The sequence below is a fragment of the Mustelus asterias genome, chromosome 14 (assembly GCF_964213995.1).
Source record: "Mustelus asterias chromosome 14, sMusAst1.hap1.1, whole genome shotgun sequence".
In the NCBI taxonomy this organism is placed as follows: domain Eukaryota; kingdom Metazoa; phylum Chordata; class Chondrichthyes; order Carcharhiniformes; family Triakidae; genus Mustelus; species Mustelus asterias.
This window is the reverse complement of record NC_135814.1, coordinates 81,626,050-81,643,861: the sequence shown is the minus strand read 5'-3', so window position 1 is coordinate 81,643,861 and position 17,812 is coordinate 81,626,050. Positions and strand designations below refer to the sequence as shown.

Sequence of the window (17,812 nt, the reverse complement as noted above, 5' to 3'; positions counted from 1 at the left end):
TTTGATGCTGCTACCATAGACCAATTTCAACCCCATTTCATTCTAAGTTAAAATACTTCCTGTTCATCACTGTGTCATGTTTATTGTGTGAGGCATTGTCGTGTCTGCTGAAAAATGAGACGGAGGGAAAGTTTAGTTTCTATCTGTTTTTGGCACACACATACTGTGCAGCAGAGGTTGGAGCCCCGAGGCTTGTCTGAATCTGGGACTTGGCTATTATCTGATTAATTCTGGCAAGATGCAGGTCACTTGAAGCAGCTTTCCAATTTCCTCTCTTCATCTTTTCTGGGAAGTGAACACCTTTTCAAAGCCTGCATTTGTGGCACATCCCTAGTCACCTTTAACTTTAAAACGTTAACTTCAGAAGTGGAGGTGAGCTGCCTCATGAGCAACTGCAGTCCATGTGGTGCAGGTACACCCACAGTGCCATTGGGAAGGGGTTTACTTCCAGCTGATTTCAGGATGCAGTCTTTTGAAGTTAGACACTTTTAACTCACTTTCTCACCTGAGGACCAAACAAAATTGAGTTGTGTTGTTTCCTACTTTGCAGGTAACAGATATCAGTAATGCCATCTACTAGATAAATATTTTTTAACAAACTGTAATTTGGTAAGTTCCTGAAACTGAATAGAGTATGTCCATATCTTAAACAATTTCTTATAAAGGATCAAGTTCAGCATTATGCATGAAGTTAAAATTTAGAATTCTGTGACTCGGGTCATGCTAATATTGATCTGCTGAATTGATGCAGTAAGGGTAAGTATTTGTTGTACTGTGTCTGAGGTGCCTGATTTGACATTATGCTTGCTGAAACCTATTTCTGGAAAACTAATCCGAAGCTTTGGAATAAATCGGCATGAAAATATTGAAATACAAGTTGGCATAAATAGTGGCATATACTGTTTGTATTGTTCCAGGGATTCTGGGTCATTGTATTATGTTTTAAGTCTAAAGTATTAGCAATTGAGATAAGTCTAATGAAGTGAAATCTTTAATTTTATATTTTGCAGTGAGATCACAGATTTCCACAATCACTGTAGCCACTTTCAACACCACAGTAGCCTCCTTCAATGTGGGATATTCAGATTTCTTCAGTGAACACATGCGAAAGCTATGTAACCAAGTGGCTATACCTGAACTGACCCATGAACCACTGGCATGTGCTAACCTGCCCCGCAGTTTGACTGATTCCTGTATAAACTACAGCAGCCTTGAGCAAACAGAAAACATGGAAGGAACCAACTATTTTATCAAGAAAAATGGAATGCTTGATCTAGGGGTAATTTTTTAAAATAATAAAACAGAACATAACATGACTTTGGGAGGTGCAGTGAGGTATGAAAAATTAATATTTCAGTGATCTAGAATTTCAATCATTCAGGAAGACCAAAGTGATTTTTAATGAAAATGGTGTCCATTTTCTGATTATTGGCAGCCTACTCTCAATTTGGAGTTGCTTTCTCCAAATTCTCTATTGATTTGAATTTAAATCATACAAAAATTGCTTTCTTAGGTTTTTTTATCGAAACCGCTCAATTTGAATTACTGGATTCAAATTACTTTTTCATTAACAGGAGATTTTTAATTAACAGGAGCAAACTGCAACTATTTTAAATTGCATTTTGATACTCAAAATCAAGCATCTGTAGTCACTGCAGTTAAGATAAATTAACAGCAGACTTCAAAGTATGCAACAGAGGTAAAAAGTACCAAGAGGTCTTGTGGCACAGTTTTAGCACCCCTGCCTCTGAACCAAAAGATCCAGTTTAAGACCCTTATAGCCACAAGAGGTGTGTTCATAATGTAGCTAGACAGGAGGGGTATTAGTTTATAAGCTAGTGGGAAAAGTTCCTGGTCAGCCAAATGATGGGAAAAACTTGGAGTCTCTATTATAGCTCCAGGCTACAACATACATGTAAAAGTGCATGTTGCCACATGAGTATGCTTAACTTTACATGAAATTTGAACACTGATTACAGACCATAGATTTCATTACTGGTTCGCCAGAGGACTCCAATTAGCCACTTTGCAGAATAATGAACAAACAGTGATCACTTATGTTGTAATATAATCATTATTACAATCCGCAATGGTGCAATGAGATCTAGATAATGTACACAAAAAGCTGCTGCTAAAGCTAAACTAGAGCAAAAGATTCTCTTTTATCCTCTTGCAGCTGCATGTTGTCAGTGATTAATATGAGTGTAATGATTTAAACTATGCTTTAGTTTTTTAAAAAGTTATCCATTCATGGATTTGTGAGCATTGGTGGAAAGGCCATCATGTATTGCCCATCTCCAAGTGCAACTGCAGAAGTTGCTGCGAGTCCCTTTCTTCTACTGGGATGGTTTGTATGTATTGTGGTTAGATAGGAACTTCCAAGACTTTGATCTGTCAACAATGAAGGAATGGCAATACCTTTCAAAGCCAGAATGGTGTGTGACTTGGAGGAGAACTTGAACCTGTTGGTGTAGCCAAGCATCTGCTGTCCTTCTCTTTCAAGGTAGTTTATGAAAAGGACAACAAAACTGCACACAATACTCCAGATGTAGCCTCACCAACGTCCTATACAATTGCAGCAAAACACCCATATCTCTTTACTCAAATCCTCTTGCTATGAAGGCCAACATATCATTTGGCTTCTTTACTGCCTGCTGTACCTATTTGCTTGCTTTCTGATGCACAAAAACACCAAGGTCTCGCTGAGTATCCACCTCTCTCAATTTACACCCATTCAAATAATAATCTGTCTTCCTATTATTGCTACCAAAGTGGATAACCTCACATTTATCTACATTATAATGCTTCTGCCCCTGCATATGCCCAAATCACACTGAAGCATCTCTGCATCCTCCTCACAGCTCACCCTCCCACCCAACTTTGTATCATCTGCAAATTTGGAGATAATACATTCAATTCTCTCTTCCAAATCATTAATATAAAATGTTGACAGTTGGGGTCCTAGCACAGATCCCTGCCAAGCAGAAAAAGACCCATTTATGCGAACTCTTTGTTTCCTATCTGCTAACCAGCTTTCTATCCATCTCAAGACATTACCTGCAATCCCATGTGCTTCAACTTTACATAGTATTCTGTATGTGAGACCTTGTTGAAAGCCTTCTGAAAGTCTAAGTAAACCACATCCACGGGCTCTTCTTGGTCAACTCTACTAGTTACCTAGTTAAAGAATTCCAATAGATTCATCAAGCATGACCTCCCTTTTGTAAATCCCTGCTGACTTTGTCTGATTATACCACTGCCTTCCAAATGCTGAGTTATGAAATCCTTGATAATGGACTCTAGCAACAGTGGTTGAGTGGCGTTGAGGGGATTGGATTTTGGCGAAGGGTGTTTAAAGTATTCAGGGTGTTTAAAGTGGTCAGGCAGTTCAAAGGCTGTGAACATTACCAAACCACAAAAAATTGTGATGTTTTGTTAGACCTACAAATGGATGGCATGTAGATGAGCTGCTGATTCCTAAAGAAGCACTGGGCTGAGGCTTTTTAGGAATGGCAACTTTTAACCTGTCCGCTTTGGTCTCAGCTTGCCTCCAGGCCACTTAAGACATTGGAAGAGCCCTCTATCTGGCAGTCTTGAGATGGAGGCAGGATCATCATTGTGGAATTAGTTCCACTTTTTGATTCCTGCCTCCGACATAAAGATCTACCTCGTCTCTGACTTGTTTTTATACTCACAGTATTCATGTGGCTGACCCAGTTAAGTTAATGGTGATCCCATCGAATGCCAAGGGAAGGTGCTTGGACTGTCTCTTGTTGGTGTTGGTCATTGCCTGGCCTGTGAGACACAAATATTGTATGCCATTAGTCAGCCAGGCCTGGATGTTTTCCGGGTCTTGCTGCATGCAGACGACATGGACTGCTTCATTTCCTGAGGAACTGTGAATGGAACTGAAAAGTGTGCAATTATTAGCAAACATAATTCTGATATTATGATGGAGGGAAAGCTATTGATGAAGCAGCTGAAGAGGGTTGGATGTAGGTCAATGCCCTGAGATGTCTTGGGACTGCGATTTTGTCCTATAACAACCACAGCCATTTTTCTTTGTGGTAGGTATGACTCCATACTTTGATGTCGATGCCATCCATTTGTAGGTCTAACAAAACATCACAATTTTTTGTGGTTTGGTAATGTTCACAGTGTTATGAACCACTTTGTTACCTTACTTATAACAAAGAACAACAAAGAACAAAGAACAGTCCAGCACAGGAAACAGGCCCTTCGGCCCTCCAAGCCTGTGCCGCTCCTTGGTCCAACTAGACCAATCGTTTGTATCCCTCCATTCCCAGGCTGCTCATGTGACTATCCAGGTAAGTCTATAATGGACTTTGCAGCTGTATTCCTATACTATTAGAATTCACTGCACTCTGGGTGGTGCACTCATCAGTGGCTCATGTCAAATAATTTCTAATGGTTTCTGATTAGTTTTCCAAATAAGTATATGAGAAATCTTGCGATAATGATGACCAGAGCTCTTGCACCTTTATGCTCAAATAATTAGATTGTTCTTGTGATAGACTTTTGGAGCCATCTCTTTAGAGCTATGTTGAGATGTCTTGAGTCCAAGCATACCTGAATGGTACCATCTTTTCTCACTAAGCATACCTGTTGGTGTGCCGATGTCCACAGTGGCTAATGCCATTGCCTTCCATGTCATTCAACTCAACTTCAAGCTTCTCCTCTATGTGCATATTACACCTAGGAAGCTTAGTCAATGGGATTGAATCTTCGTTAAGCATCACCTCTGAAATTTACTGTCAAATTTGCCTGGGTACATCTGTTGTAGATCTCTTCTGCTGCAATTGGTGATTTCATGTATGGTCACAATATTGATTTCTGTACACATTGGGAACCCTGCTACTGCCAATCCAATTGTGTCAACTGGGTAGAGTATTTGGGGTTTCCATACAGACTTGATGTAGCTGCATTTCAGTGTCAATATACTGGTACAATAGATAGGTGGCCCATTGGACACAGTCAGTTTGGCTGGCGCTGGCATAGGTTGTGTCATTGCTTCCCAATGGTCCAGATATATATCCATCAGGATTCTGACTAGCAAGAGGTTTGCACTCACCCCAGTGTCCACATTGGTAGTTAGTTGTCTTTGCTGATTTTCTATGGGCAAATTATTCTGATAGTAGCAAAGGCCTCTAATTGTGTGACTTCATCCACATATCATGTCACATTCACAATATGGAAATCATACTTGCTTTCTAATTGAAGATTTCTCCACACTAAATCTTCACCCTGGTCTATCTTGCTGCTAAAGTCATGTATGTTCTTGAGTTTATGTTGGTTTCTAGTGCACTCCCATTTTTTTGTTGCTAATATGCTGTAAGTACTTTTGTTTGGCTGTGTCTTATTTCAACCTCTGGTTGCACCTTCTGCATTGATGTGTCCAATGCCCTCTAGAATTGCACGCCTTGGAAGAGTCTCGGAATGTAGGACAGCTTTGGGATGGGTGCAGGAGACTGCACTTGCCACACAGCTGGCTTGGTTTCTGCATCTTACCTACTGTGCAAAAACTTGTAGTCACCCCAATGCTTGTTTTGTCGTTAAGTCACAATGGCCTTGTGTGTTTTGCAGTCTTTTAGCAGTGTGTCAATATCATGACATTTCTTGAAAAGGTCTCAATGTCTCTTTGATCGGCACTGAAGCTGTGACTAGCTCCATTATCCATTCAGGCAGATCAGCTGCCAAAAGAAGTTCACCTTTCCATGAAGCTGATCCAACAATATGTTCCACCTCCTCAGACAGGCCTGAAGTATTGACTCCATGGAATCCTTGTTTCCAAGGCTATATTTATTTTAACTGCTTATTAATCTGGCTCGGTGATGGATAAATCTAAAAAGCATAATTCAATTTTTTGTTTAAAGAGCAAAAATTTGGATAGGTCACCTGTGGTCTTTAAATTCATGCTGGGGAATTGGTGGTTACCTTGCAGATCCTCCCTCTCTTTTACAGACTCTTCTGCTTCACAGGGGTGTTAGAATCTCTCTAGTGCACTTGCTTTTTAAAAAATTAATTCTCTTTTTTGCCTGCAGCTCAGATCTTTGCCATTCGAGTGCCACTGCTGCTCCATTTCACACACTTTTCATCCTCAGCCTCACCCACAAAGCAGTTTTGCCCAAGAATGGCACCTGAGGGTGCCTCAATGGCCCTGCAACTCATTGTTCATGCTCCACTGATCCAGCTACCCTTGAAGTCAGTTGCTCACTGTTTGAGTACTGTTTGTAGAAGGACTCTTCCTCCTGGAGTTTCAATGTACATACATCCTCTGACTTAGCTGCAGACAGCCAGTTTATATCAAATGTGTGGCTCCTCTAATAGTCTTCAAACATAGGCCTTTGCCAACACTTGCTTTCTTCATGCAAACTCACCAGTCACGGACATGGGATAGATAAGTAGGTTCTTTTCTTTGAAGACAAGCACTAATTAAACAAGTTTCAAAGAGCTCAGCAAATAGGTCATACCTAAAGACTTAACAAATCTGATCACCTGTTGCTTTATATACTGATTCAATTATGACATGCGAATGAGGGGAGATTATGTAGGGAATAGATAAGATAGAAGCAGGGAGGTTGTTTCCACTGGCAGGTGAAACTAGAACTAGGGGGCATGGCCATGATTGAATGGCGGAGCAGACTCGATGGGCCGAGGGGCCTAATTCTGCTTCTATGACTTATGGTCTCATGGCCTCAAAATAAAAGGGAGCAAATTTAGGACTGAGTTGAAGAGAAACTGCTTCACCCAAAGGGTTGTGATTTGTGGAATTCCCTGCCCAGTGAAGCAGTTGAGGCTACCTTATTGAATGTTTTTAAGGCAAGGATAGATAAATTTTTGAACAGTAAAGAATTAAGGGTTATGGTGAGCCGGCGGGTAAGTGGAGCTGAGTCCACGAAAAGATCAGCCATGATCATATTGAATGGCGGAGCAGGCTCGAGGGGCCAGGTGTCTACTGCTGTTCCTAGTTCTTATGTACACTATTTGCATATTCTCTAAAGTGATATTACAATGATTGCCCTTGAAAATATGAGAGACAGCATGCATCTGAACAACATTGTCCGATAACACCACAGTGGAAGCCACTGATTTGATTCATTGCACGCGAGTCATAGAATCATAGAGGTTTATAGCATGGAAGCAGGCCATTCGTCCCAACTTGTCCATGCCACCCTTTTTTTTAAACCCCTAAGCTAATCCCAATGGCCCGCATTTGGCCCATATTCCTCTATACCCATCTTACCCATGTAACTGTCTAAATGATTTTTAAAAGACAAAATTGTACCTGTCTCTACGACTACCTCTGGCAGCTTGTTCCAGAGACTCACCACGCTCTGTGTGAAAAAAATGCACCTCTGGATACTTTTGTATCTCTCCCCTCTCACCTTGAACCTATGCCCTCTAGTTTTAGACTCCCCTACCTTTGGGAAAAGATATTGACTATCTAGCTGATCAAATATAAAAAATGACAGTAAAAGCTTTTACAAATATATAAAAAGGAATAGAGTGGCAAGAGTGAATGTTGGACTGTTGGAGGATGAGAGGGGGGATTTAATAGTGGGAAATGAGGAAATGGCTGAAACTTTAAATAAGTTTTTTGTGTCGGTCTTCACGGTGGAAGACACAAATAGTTTACTGAATATTAACGATAGAGGGTTGGTAGGAGGAGAGGTACTCAATACAATTAATGTTACCAGGGAGGCAGTGCTTGGTAGACTAACGGGACTGAAGGTGGACAAGTCCCCAGGTCCGGATGGAATGCATCCCAGGGTACTGAAAGAAATGTCAGAGGTAATAGTGGATGCGTTAGTGGTTATTTATCAAAATTCATTGGATTCTGAGGTAGTGCCGGCGGATTGGAAAACGGCTAATGTTACGCCGCTGTTTAAAAAAGGAAATAGACAAAAGGCGAGTAATTACAGGCCGGTTAGCTTAACGTCTGTAGTTGGGAAAATGCTGGAATCCATAATTAAAGAAGAAATAGCAGGCCATCTGGATAAGAATGGTTCAACGAAGCAGACGCAGCATGGATTCTTGAGGGGAAAGTCGTGCTTGACGAACTTGTTGGATTTTTATGAAGATGTGACTAGTGCAGTTGACGGAGGGGAACCGGTGGATGCGGTGTTTTTGGATTTCCAAATGGCATTTGATAAGGTGCCTCACAAAAGGTTGCTGAAGAAGATTGGGTCACACGGAGTTGGGGGTAGGGTGTTAGCGTGGATTGGGGATTGGGTATCCGACAGGAAGCAGAGAGTCGGAATAAATGGGTGTTTTTCTGGTTGGCAGATGGTAACTAGTGGCGTGCTGCAGGGATCGGTACTGGGGCCTCAACTATTTACCATTTATATAGACGATCTGGAGGAGGGGACTGAGTGTAGGGTAACAAAGTTTGCAGACGACACAAAGGTGAGTGGAAAAGTGCATCGTGTGGAGGACGTAGAAGGTCTGCAGAGAGATTTGGACAGGCTGAGTGAGTGGGCGAGGATCTGGCAGATGGAGTATAACGTTGACAAATGCGAGGTTATTCACTTTGGAGGAAATAATAGCAAATTGGATTATTATCTAAATGGGAAAAAAATACAACATGCTACTGTGCAAAGGTTCCTGGGGGTCCTTGTGCATGAGATGCAAAAACCCAGTCTGCAGGTGCAACAGGTGATCAAGAAGGCAAATGGGATAGAACATAGAACAGTACAGCACAGAACAGGCCCTTCGGCCCACGATGTTGTGCCGAGCTTTATCTGAAACCAAGATCAAACTATCCCACTCCCTATCATGTTGGCCTATATCGCAAGGGGGATAGAATATAAAAGCAGAGATGTCTTGCTGCATCTGTACAGGGCATTGGTGAGGCCGCAGCTGGAATACTGTGTGCAGTATTGGTCCCCTTATTTGCGGAAGGATATATTGGCCTTGGAGGGAGTGCAGAGAAGGTTCACCAGGTTGATACCAGAGATGAGGGGTGTTGATTATGAGGAGAGACTGAGCAGATTGGGTTTGTACTCGTTGGAATTTAGAAGGCTGAGGGGGGATCTTATAGAGACCTATAAGATAATGAAGGGGCTGGATAGGGTAGAGGTGGAAAGATTCTTTCCACTTAGAAAGGAAACTAGAACTAGAGGGCACAGCCTCAAAATAAAGGGGGGTCAGTTTAGGACAGAGTTGAGGAGGAACTTCTTCTCTCAGAGGGTGGTGAATCTCTGGAATTCTCTGCCCACTGAAGTGGTGGAGGCTACCTCGTTGAATATGTTTAAATCATGGATAGATGGATTCCTGATCGGTAAGGGAATTACGGGTTATAGGGATCAAGCGGGTAAGTGGAACTGATCCATTTCAGATCAGCCATGATCTTATTGAATGGCGGGGCAGGCTCGAGGGGCTAGATGGCCTACTCATGCTCCTATTTCTTATGTTCTTATGTTCTAATGCTCCTCATTATTTTATAGACCTCTGCAAGATCACCTCTCAGCCTTCTACGCTCCAGAGAAAAAAGTCCCAGTCTATCCAGCCTCTCCTTATAACTCAAAACATCAAGTCCTGGTAGCATCCTAGTAAATCGTTTCTGCACTCTTTCTAGTTTAATAATATCCTTTCTGTAATAGGGTGACCAGAACACAGTATTCCAAGTGTGGCCTTACCAATGTCTTGTACAGCTTCAACAAGACATCCCAACTCCTGTATTCAATGTTCTGACCAATGAAACCAAGCATGCTGATGGCCTTCTTCGTGCTCAGTCCATCTGTGACTCCACTTTCAAGGAGCTATGAACATGTACCCCTAGATCTCTTTGTTCTGTAACTCTCCCCAATGCCCTACCATTAACTGAGTAAGTCCTGCCCTGGTTCAATCTACCAAAAATGCATCACCTTGCTTTTATCTAAATTAAACTCCATCTGCCATTCATCAGTCCACTGGCCCAATTGATCAAGATCCGTTGCAATCAGAGATAACCTTCTTCACTGTCCACTATGCCACCAATCTTGGTGTCATCTGCAAATTTACTAACCATGCCTCCTATATTCTCTTCCAATTAATTAATATAAATGACAAATAACAGTGGACCCAGCACTGATCCCTGAGGCACACCGCTGGTCGCAGGCCTCCAGTTTGAAAAACAACCCTCTACAACCACCCTCTGGCTTCTGTGAAGAAGCCAATTTTGTATCCATTTAGATACCTCACCCTGGATCCTGTCAGATTTAACCTTATGCAACAACCTGCCATGCAGTACCTTGTCAAAGGCCTTGCTAAAGTCCATGTAGACAACATCAACTGCACTGCCCTCATCTACCTCCTTGGTTACCCCTTCAAAAAACTCAATCAAATTTGTGAGACATGATTTTCCCCTCACAAAGCCATGCTGATGTCCCTAATCAGTCCTTGCATCTCTAAATGGCTGTAGATCCTGTCTCTCAATATACTTTCCAACAACTTACCACCACAGTTGTGAGGCTCACTGGCCTGTAGTTCCCAGGCTTTTCCCTGCAGCCCTTTTTAAACAAAGGCACAACATTTGACACCCTCCAATCTTCAGGCACCTCACCCGTGACTATTGATGATTCAAATATCTGTGCTAGGGGACCACAATTTCCTCCCTAGCCTCCCACAATGTCCTGGGATACACTTCATCAGGTCCCAGGGATTTATCTACCTTGATGCGCTTTAAGACTTCCAGCACCTCTTTCTCTGTAATATGTACACTCCTCAAGACATCACTATTTATTTCCTTAAATGAGATCATAATTCTGCTGAGATCATAATCATAGCTCCCGGGAATTAAAATTTTAGGTAGAGTGATCACTGGATAACTCTAGTGCACATCTCAGCCAACAGTTTTAAACTTGGCTGGGGGAGGTTTACATGCATAATGAAGCACAAGTAAATTGGAACAAAAAAAGAGACTAGAATTGAGCTGGCCGGCAGGGGGTGAGTAAAATTAGGTGGGATGACTGGGAGCCCATCACCTATCTGCTTCCCCTGATAGCTTACTGTTGGTATTTTACCAATGGCAGGATAAATGTCAGACTGCCTGCCCACCCTTGAGCTGATTGAGGCTCTTAAGTGGGGTGTCCCCTCCATATGGTGAGGCTGCCAGATGAACCCTTGTGGCATGGCTGCACATTCAGTGTTCTTCCTGTTCAAGTACCCTGTACCCAAACAGTTGGTAGTTGGCCCACTCCCACTGGAAAGGATACCAATTATTGAACCCCTGTCTCCTGCCCAGACCCTGCTTCCAATCCAACATCCAGTGACGCTCCTACTTGGGGACTGACTTCAGTCCCAGCAGTGGACACCATCCAATCTGATCGGCAGGCTGCTTTTGGAAATTGCACAAACTCCTTCATGGGCGAGGGGAGGAGGTGGCGGGGGAAGACACGACTTCAGGCAGTTAACTTGCCTGAAGACCATAAACTCCATTCATGCCTTCCTCAGCTGAGGAAGTGGGTTCGCCTCTGACTTTCCAGCCAGGGAAAATTGATCACAAAAATGCATTATGAATATTTATTAATTAGTACTTGCCAATTCTGTCCTAATTTCTCTCAAGTTGCGACATTCTCTGCCAATGTTTTCTTGGTATATTACACTACAAGCTATGGTCGATTCCCTGCAGTACATTTAAACACACAAAATGTTTGACTTAAGGCCTACAAGTCAGGTAAGTATGAATGATATGTACCATGGTTTATTTGCAATTCAGTAAATAATATGCCTTGAAAGTGATTTAAGACATTGGCAGTTATCTTGTAAAACTGTCCTGAATGTGATGTGCCATGTTTGTCAGCAGCAATGGGGAGTCCTTTGAATAAAGTTTGTGCAATAATCTTTCAAGCTACATCGCATCAGAAAATGAGGTGGTCACTCAAACCAGTGATCAAATCTCGTACTGTGGATTTAAGTGCAGTGGAATGATTTGTCCTTCAGATCAAGTTATCTTCTCTTTGGATTCATTACTCATAATGAGTAACATTTAATTTGTACTCATTTGAGAAAAAAGTTTGCAGTAAAGTTTCCACTTTTGGTGCAAATGGAAAATGTGCTAGAAATTGCACTGATTAGGTTACAGTACAGGTGTCTGCTAAAATTAATTGCATAATCAAAAACATAAATTCTTCCATGGCTTCCTTCTGAATTGTAGGGTTTCTAGAACATAGAAAACATAGAAACCCTACAGTAGAGAAAGAGGCCATTCGGCCCATCGAGTCTGCACCGACCACAATCCCACCCAGGCCCTACCCCCATATCCCTACATATTTTACCCACTAATCCCTCTAACCTATGCATCTCAGGACACTAAGGGGCAATTTTTAGCATGGCCAATCAACCTAACCCGCACATCTTTGGACTGTGGGAGGAAACCGGAGCACCCGGAGGAAACCCACGCAAACACGAGGAGAATATGCAAACTCCACACAGACAGTGACCCAAGCTGGGAATCGAACCCAGGTCCCTGGAGCTGTGAAGCAGCAGTGCTAACCACTGTGCTACTGTGCTGCACCATTCTGTTTCTATTGTCCTCAACTATTCTGATTTTTTTGCTTTTAAATTAGAATCTTCACAAAATTTAACTACTCAACTGTGTACTGAGACAATGCTTGCTATTATATTTGTAAATGAACTCCTTTTTTTACATCTTTAGGTCATTCTAAAAGCTTTGTTTGTGGTACTTAATCATGATATCAGTTCTCGTACATGTGATGTGGGGCTGAACATCATTGACTGCCTGCTGCAACTGGAGGTGGTTCCATCAGTGGATAAGAATTACAAAGTTGAAGAAAATAAGGAGAACAATATAGATGAAAAATGGCAGAAAGAAACAGGTACCCAGCGAGGAGCACCAGGAGGATCATCTAGTGCATTTGGAGCTGCACCAGATGATGGTAATGGAAGTGCAGGTGGAGGAGGAGATGGTGGAGGAGGTGGCGGTGGAGGAGATGATGGAGATAAAAAGAGCAAAAGTCAGGAGCAGGTTTGTTTTTTTTTATTGACTTTCAACTGTTGCATCGTGTGCTTCATCCAACGATTTGAATCTCCTGAGAAAAAATGCTGCAAAATGTCTTCCTTTCTTCTGTGGAAGTTTCTAGAATAGCTCTGTAACCTTACTTTCTACATTCTTGGTTATCTTCTTCGGTGTGATATTCCAATACTCCTAACAGCACAGGTGTCGCATAGTTCACAGAAATATTAGATTTTCTCAGATAGTATCTATTCTTAAAACATACACCTGATATACATTCAGCTCTTAAATGAAAAATATTAATGACACACAATTGCAGCTTTATTTTGGGAGTCTGTTCCATCTATCCCTAATTCAGTCAGAAAGAAATATTCTTTAAATCTCAAATCTTTCTTGTGGTTTGTTGTGCCTCACTCTTGGGTCAACTTGCATCAAAGAGAAAGATACTTAAATGCTGTATTTAGGTACAGTAATTCACTTTATTACAATTTATTGATTAGAAACATAGAAACCCTACAGTGCAGAAGGAGGCCATTCGGCCCATCGAGTCTGCACCGACCACAATCCCACCCAGGCCCTACCCCACATGTTTACCCGCTAATCCCTCTAACCTACGCATCCCAGGACTCTAAGGGGCAATTTTTAACCTGGCCAATCAACCTAACACGCACATCTTTGGACTGTGGGAGGAAACCGGAGCACCCGGAGGAAACCCACGCAGACACGAGGAGAATGTGCAAACTCCACACAGACAGTGACCCGAGCCGGGAATCGAACCCAGGACCCTGGAGCTGTGAAGCAGCAGTGCTAACCACTGTGCTACCGTGCCGCCATAATGATGCTCATTGATGCTCAATGATTTAAAACTCATTACAAACAGGCATCAAGACTTATGCTTGGACCTAAATTCTACCCATTGTGAGATGAAATGATCAGTCTCCCTCTTGTCGGGGTCCGCTATCCTTGAATCCCGACTCAGGGCTCCCTTAGAGCATAAGAACATAAGAAATAGGAACAGGAGTAGGCCGTTCGGCGATGGTTGTTTGGTCTTCATCTCGTCAGGGTCCGATATGGTGTGAGGGTTTGGGCTGCCACTCCTTGCCCCATGCAGTTTGTTGTGATAGGGTTCATGGGCACGGTTGTAAGTGGGGCTGATGGTTCTGCTGCATACTTGTCATGCTGAGGGATTATCCCAGAGATCATCCCTGTTCCCATACCTACTGGCCTTGTCCACAAATCTATATCTCCATCCCCATCATCATCTTCATCCTTCTCTTGGTCACCAAAGGCACAAAGCAAGTCCCTCTGAGCTCACAGCAAATTTGTCACTGTCTCCATCCACCCCTCGATCCCCAAAGTCGCATATCCAGCCTCTTTGAACTGAGAGTTGAGATTTCAATTTATAAACCTCCTTCTGACATTTGGTGTGGTCAGTCAATATCTGTCTCTGCTCCATGTTTTATCTCTGTGAGATCTTTAGAGTAGTCTGTAAATCAGCGCACATCTGTCTGTCATTGTGACCTTTTTGTTGGCTGTCTACGATTCCCTCTCAGCTTTGCTACATCCTACTTCCATCTTTTTGGCCTGTGTTGGAAACTGACTTGTACACAACGCTTGCGTCCTGTTCCATGTTTTAAGTTCCAAAGCTCTTCTGCGCCATTTTTCAGTTTCCTGTTTTACACCATTTAATTGCTGTTTCAGTTCGCTAATCTCTTTCTCCTTCTCACAAAATTATTTCATACAGCTTACTATTGCTGTCGCCTTATTTAGTTTGGAGGCTTATTTCCCCTGGCCGCTCTGAGCTTCTTCCCAATGCTGCTGACCGGCGACGGGTCCCTGACCTTCGTATGGTTTGTCGGCATATTCTATCCACTTCAGCCATTGGTCATTAAGGTACTCTTGCGGCACAAATTTCCACACTGACTTCTTGTCTACCATTGTCTAAATATTGGATATATTTATTTTGATTCGGCACAGTCTGAGCAATAATCAGTTAGTCAGATCACTGTGACCACCCAGGGATAACAAAATGGTGTGTTTCACTCTTGGGATAACTTGCATCAAGGACAAGGACACTTAAACTCCATGGGGGCGATTCCCCCAGAAAAATTCTAAGCGTCAAATTTGTGTAAAAACTGGAGTAAATCACTCTGTTTTTTTCAGTGGGAGTTTCAAAATGAACTTCCCACACTCTGCACTGCGGAGTGCACTAGTGTGAATCACTCCAGAAATCAGTGGGCAGGGCCTATTTCCGCTGGAGAGACTGGCAGCAGAGCACTGAGCAGGCCTCTGCGCATGTGCACATCTGTCAGCACTGAGATTGGCACATGCGCAGTGGCCCCTGCCTGCTGGCCTCCCGATTGCTGGCCAGCTCAATCACTGGCCCTGCCCGGATGTGTCCAGACCCAGCCCCCGACACCCCAATCTCCAGCAGGTGGGGAGCTATACTACATATATCTGGAGTGAAATACTCCTGATGAGGGGGGAGCTAGCGGGCCCGAAGATTTCAGTCCCCAGCCCACGAATAGCATTTAAATCGCATTCAAATGAGCTGCTGACTACATTAGATGAGCAGAGGCAATGACGCCCAGCAGGGAGCCTGCGAAACGGCCTCCGCTCGAGTCTCCCAGCCCGCTGCTCTGCTTTTGTAGCGCAGCAAGATGGGCGAATCGCCCCCTTTGTTCATATACACTAATCCACTTTATTACGATTTAAAGATTGATGCTCAATGACTTAAAATTCATTATACACAGGCATCAAGATTTATGGCTTGGATCTAAATACTACCCATTGTGAGGTGAGGTGGTCAGTCTCCCTCTTGTTGGGATCTGATGTCTCTGGGCCTTGGACTCATAGAATCCCTACAGTGCAGAATGAAGCCATTTGGCCCATCAAGTCTGCACCAACTCTCTGACAGAGCCTCCCACCCAGGCCCTCTCCCTGCAACCTAAAGTATTTACCCCGCTAATCCCCCAACCTACATATCTTGAGACACTAAGGGACAATTTAGCATGGCTAACCCAACTTACTTGGACATCTTTGGAGTGTGGGAAGAAACAGGGGTACCAGGAGGAAACCCACGCAGAAATGGGGAGAATATGCAAACAAACTCCACACAGACAGCCACCCAAGGCCAGAATTGAACCTGAGTCCCTAGCATTGTGAGGCCGCAGTGCTAACCACTGTGCCATCATACTGCTCAGGGCTCCCTTTTGCGATGTTGTTCCTAGGTTGTCTCGAGTGTTCCTTCCTTCTATCCAGGTTCTGCTGGCACCAAGTTGAGCCCGCAATCAAGTCTCACATGCACACCTCACTCAAGTTCTTTTGTCTCATTGAGCTCCATCTAGTCAGTGATAAACATAAACACTTTACATCTGTTTGACCAGGTATTAATTAATTAAGATTCCTCTCTGTGCAATGTTCTTTGTAATAGTTCTGTTTTGCAGTTTTTTGCAATTATAGCACGGCAGCACAGTGGTTAGCACTGCTGCCTCACAGTGCCAGGGACCTGGGTTCGATTCCCGGCTTGGTTCACTGTCTGTGTGGAGTTTGCACGTTCTCTCTGTGTCTCCATGGGTTTCTGCCAGGTGCTCTGGTTTCCTCCCACACTCCAAAGATGTACAGGATAGGTTGATTGGCCGTGCCAAATTGCCCCTTAGTGTCAGGGAGTTAGTAGGGCTATGGGATAGGGCCTGGGTGGGATTGTTGTCGGTGCAGAGTGGCCTCCTTCTGCACTGTAGGGATTCTATGATTCTAAATTGACCCTAGTGTCAGGAGGATTAGCAGGGTAAATATGTGGGTTTACAGGAATAATGCCTGGGTCAGATTGTGGTCAGTGCAGACTTGATGGGCTGAATGGCCTTCTTCTGCACTGTAGGCATTCTATATGCTTGTGGATGATTAGCTTCTTTTCCCATTGTGTTCTGCAGACATTTCACTTTTCGGCCACAAGTCCACAGTCAAAAGTGTGTTTTTTTAACTTATCTATTAAGATTTATGGGGTTCACTTTTTTGCAATAACCCTTCCTATTGTAAATCATGTAAAGTTCCAGTGACTTAAGCATGTGGCAAGAAAGAACCCTTTAAATTATGAATTCAGAAAGTTTATTAACCATTAAAAAAGGTAATAGGTCAAATAAAAAGCAAAGTGCCAATTAACACCAATTTGCAGTAATTAATGGTAAGAGGAGAAAGCTTAACTTTAACATTGAACAGACATCTCACCACTTTTCTCAGACCAGGTCATAAAGTGACAAATCCGAAGGATCTGAAAGTCAGGACTCAACACATCACTCCCTTGCCTCTCTCTGTCTCTCTGCCTCTACCAATCCTCTTCCTTCTGAAATGGCTTCTTTGGACCACTTTTTTAGATCTTAAAATATTGAAAGCCTTAGTCAATTGTTAAAAAATATAGCCCATTGGTCTGTAACTTGTCAATAATGATAAAAGAATTAGCCCATGGTTTTTAGCTAAATACACATGTTGCCGAGGTTTTAAGACAATGCTTCTTCTCAAGCCGTATCTTTTATCTTGAGGTAGACTTGGGTCTTGACCAATAATTGATTAACATAGCTGCCTGGTATCTGGAGTTGAGGTCCCTTAGACAAGGGCTCATTCAGTCTTTCCCCAGTCAAGGTTATCTCTTTACTCAGTGGCCTGAGAAACTCATGTTAATCCCTTCTTTCACAACACTTTTTAAATTAATTCGTGAGACATGGGCATTGGTGGCTGGGCCAGCATTTATTGCCCATCTTGAGTTGCCCTTGAACTGAGTGGCTTGCTCGGCCTTTTCAGAGAGTCAACCACATTACTGTGACCCTGGAGTCCCATGTAGGC

At 43.0% G+C, this 17,812-nt stretch overlaps 1 protein-coding gene across 1 annotated transcript in view; it reads left to right on the top strand.

The window, feature by feature from the left end:
• The window catches only part of unc80 (unc-80 homolog (C. elegans)), a 505,340-nt gene that overhangs the window by 97,479 nt on the left and 390,049 nt on the right, over positions 1 to 17,812 (top strand). Inside the window, exons 12-13 of the mRNA XM_078227718.1 lie at positions 1,011 to 1,279; positions 12,659 to 12,988. Of these exons, the coding sequence (XP_078083844.1) occupies positions 1,011 to 1,279; positions 12,659 to 12,988 (599 nt within the window). The remainder of the gene's footprint in view (positions 1 to 1,010; positions 1,280 to 12,658; positions 12,989 to 17,812) is intronic.